A 4,122-nucleotide genomic window follows, 5' to 3' on the forward strand; every position below is an offset into this window, starting at 1 on the left:
GTTTAGAACAATATATACTAATTTTAAAGTATCAAATTGAATTTTTATTCAATAAAAATCTTTCAAATGCGACTAGCTTTTTTTCCCCCCAAAACTTTGTCTTCCAAATAAGGGTGTGTCTTATACACTGATACGTCTTATATTCCGAAAAATACGGTAATCAGTGACATGTGAAAGTAACACGTAAACATTAGGTAAAGCATTATGATTTGTAAAACATTGGTTCTGATTTATGTTAAATTTCTCACATTGTGGTTTATCTGAAAGTTTGTTTTAATGATAGTGGGAAAAAGCAGAGTGAACTAAGCTCCACATGTATTTGTAACTTCTGTTTTTTTGCATAGGGTGATATTAACAACTATTCTTTTTCTTGGTTGTTTGTATTTTCTTTAATAACTTTTTACAAGTGTAAGTTTTCTTTATTTGCTTCTGTTACTTGATTTTATCAGCATGTGTAGATATCACTGTTATACCCTGCTAGCTGATTTCAAAGTTATTCTTGAAAAACATTAGTTTTAATACTTAGAACAAAGAATATTTAATATTGCAAAATTCAAAGGTCTGTTAATAATCTGTGGTATTAATACAAGGTCTAAACCACAATGTGAGAAATTTAACATAAATCAGAACCAATGTTTTACAAATCATAATGCTTTACCTAATGTTTACGTGTTACTTTCACATGTCACTGATTACCGTATTTTACGGTTTACCGGTTTGTCTTACAGCCCTATCTTCTGCTAATGGTGATGTTTTTGTGAGGATCTTAGCTATGGATTGTTGCTCTGCAACTCATTTTCCACCTCAGAACACTTTCACACAGTACCTTGTGGTCAGTGCTGTTCCCCTCCCCTTTACATGCTTTTTGAATTTCATAAATGCTGCATAGCTGATGATGACTTCTGAGGGTCGGTTGGACAAACCCAGTTTACCCAGTGGTCAGTGCTGTTCCCCTCCTCTTTACTTGCTTTTCGAATTTCATAAATCGTGCATAGATGATGATGACTTCTGTTGGGTCGGTTGGACAAACCCAGAGGCACAAAATTCCTTTGAAGATGTCTGCAAATGGTATAACCTGAACTTCTATTTGTACTTCCATCTTGTATAGGAACTGACATGTTAACATGAATGTGTGTCCTGATGCTTTGTTTAGATGGAGCCATACTTTATTGGCATACAAATATTACCTCAGTGAAAAGTGGTGTCAGTAAGGTAACCTGACAATATGCAGATATTAAAATGGCATCTTTCTTTTTAACTTACCATTATAACTTAACTGTAACTATTACAAATCCCATGGGAAAAATTTTGCTACATGCTCTGTATCACGATTTAAATGTTGTATCACTGGCAGAGCTACAATAAATTGCTCAAACTTTTGCAGACACTTGCTTCATCCAATATGGCAACATACCTCTACTTGCCACATGGCACACGCTGCTTGAATAGCTTTTGATAGTTGGTGTTTCATTAAGATATGTGCTTTGAGACAAGCTTGCTAACATAGCTCTTGTGTTGCTTTATTGGACCTAACTCTGTGTTTGAAGTTCTAAGGTATGTCCTTACACAAGCTGCAACTGACTGCCATTTTGTTAGGTACTTACTGGTCACAAGCTGTTTACTTTTTTTTTACTCCATTCGATTACAGCTTGTCACGTGTGAAGTAGTTTGTTTTAAGTCATCCTTTCATTGCTTTAGAACCCCAGAGGTATCCATTTCTTCACCAAACACTAAAATTTTGTGCTATGCATGCTTTTATAATTGTGGAACAGAAGACCTTCACACCAAGAAGTCCTGTAATGTAGTTCCTCCCAATTTAGGTGTCATCTGTGCTTGCAACTCACAATGTTTCAAGTGAATTCCAAAAAAACAAAGATTGGGAATTTTATCCTCTGTACTCACAGGCCATGGGTGGCCAGGTGCATGGTGATTAGATATATAACTTGTTACCACAAAACATGAAGAACACTCTTCATATACAGTGAAAAAACTTATTTTCCACAGTCATTGTGTTAAGGCTTTGAGAAAGTAAACATTCATGAATATTCAACTTTCTTTTTAGGCCAGCACCTTTTTACCGGTCCAACCTTCCACCAGTTCTTGCCATTAGAAAAGATTTGATTCCATCCCATATCCGACCTGGATTGGTTGATGACTTCAACCGAGAAGACTGTGGACCTACAACTAACAACCAAGCCCTTTCTTCGGGCTATTTTTCAGATAATGTATACAGTAGAAAGCTTTCTGAAACTCCAGAGTTTCCACCAATAAGGAGACGTTGGTATAGTCAGGAAAATTTCAATCCACCACCCCCTGTAATAGAAGACCCACGATCTATCTCCCCACCAGTCCCTGCTATTCAAAAAAAACTGATGGGTAGTAGCATGGAGGAACTTTCTTCGGGTTTCACACCACGTAGGAAATGGAGTGATCAAGACAACTTTAATCTTGGTGGTATGGCCATTTCTCAACCTGTTGCTCACCGTCGTACATCACAGGACAGTAGGTCAGATTTGGTTCCCGAAGATCCTTTGAGAGGGGTAAGAAGTATTAAGAATAGCTTGCATTATTGCTTTTATGTTTAGAATCTGACATAACGACACTTAGGCATTCAATTTTTTTACTCGTAACCAGTTGCACCTTGATGAATTAAGTAATCAATAACTGATCAATTTATGAAGCAATTTGTACCTATGAATGATATTAAAATTAAAAACTTATTTAAGAAGTAAAAAACACAAGTTAACTAAAAATCAGTTCCCAAAATATACAGTTAATTGCTCGACTAATTTTGACCTACCCTTTAAAATGATATACGTGGTATGTCGAAAATAGTTGGGTAAGTTTTTCTTACATTTATTTTTAGTTAATTTGTGTTTTTTACCCCTTAAACATTCTGTTATTTTTAATATCAGTCAGTAATTGCTTGTGATTGTTCTTACTGAAGGGTATTGAATACAATTTTTTTACATTTAAAATTAATTGCAAGCAGATACTTAATTCTGAAATACATTCCATCCACATCTCAACAATCGGTAGATAGAATTGTGTGATGAGATAACATCTGCAAACAATGTAAACTTGCTTGTGATGAGAAAACATAACTTTAGTCAGGGGTTCTCAAACTGTGGTCCGTGGCCCCCTGGGGGTCCGCAGTAATACATCAAATTTATAAAATTACCATTTACTGAAAGAGTAATGAATAAAATAAAATGCTATATATATCCCAAATTAATAATTGTAGTTAACATAAATTGAATTATGTAAATTCGTTGTGTGCCTGGCACTGTTGCCTGCTGATCACAAAAAACAAGACACTTGATTTCCAGTTGGATTGACGCATCACTATGGTGTGTATGCTAGTGTCACAATTAATAGTTATTACAATAATTATATGGTTACTACAGGTGTCAGTGACAGTGAGTTATAATTTCTTTCAAGAATATTGACATTTTTTAAGTTACCCATAAAATAATGGATCAGTTGCTTAAATCTAGAGTAATAACAAACCGGAAGCATAGTGACAGGCCTAGTGGTAGCCCTATTGCAGTTGCTTAAATCTAGAGTAATAACAAACCGGAAGCATAGTGACAGGCCTAGTGGTAGCTCTATTGCATTAGGCTCAAATGTTGGAACTTTGGAGTATGAATCAAAACAGAAAAGGCATAAATATTGTGATGATTATTTAGCATTTGGGTTTACTTGTGCTGGGCTAGAAAATGATCAAAAACCTTTGTGTTATGTATTATGATGTATTAACTAATGAAAGCATGAAACCATCCAAGCTTCATAGGCATCTTGAAACAAAACATAATGAGTATAGTAGCAAATCTGTTAAATATTTTCAAATCAAAGAATGTGAAATGTGTAGAAAACAAACATTATTAGAAAAAATAACAACTGGTTGCAATAATGAAAAAGATATATTTGCTTTGTATGAGGTATCTCTTTTGATAGCACAGACTGGAAGTCCACATACTGTTGGAGAGGAACTCATTTTTAGCAGCTGCAAAAAGTAATGTCAGGTGCAATGCATGGAAATAAAGCAGCAGAAGTAATGTCAGGTGCAATGCATGGAAATAAAGCAGCAGAAGTAATGTCAGGTGCAATGCATGGAAATAA

The 4,122-nt window shown here is 35.0% G+C and overlaps 1 protein-coding gene across 1 annotated transcript in view; it reads left to right on the plus strand.

Annotated features, from left to right (window-relative positions):
* LOC106468254 (coiled-coil domain-containing protein 66-like) overlaps positions 1-4,122 on the plus strand; it is a 62,298-nt gene that overhangs the window by 50,727 nt on the left and 7,449 nt on the right. Inside the window, exon 13 of the mRNA XM_022396584.1 lies at positions 2,063-2,540. Coding sequence (XP_022252292.1) covers positions 2,063-2,540 — 478 coding nt within the window. The remainder of the gene's footprint in view (positions 1-2,062; positions 2,541-4,122) is intronic.

Source organism: Limulus polyphemus, unplaced genomic scaffold (genome assembly GCF_000517525.1).
Source record: "Limulus polyphemus unplaced genomic scaffold, Limulus_polyphemus-2.1.2 Scaffold2936, whole genome shotgun sequence".
Classification (NCBI taxonomy): domain Eukaryota; kingdom Metazoa; phylum Arthropoda; class Merostomata; order Xiphosura; family Limulidae; genus Limulus; species Limulus polyphemus.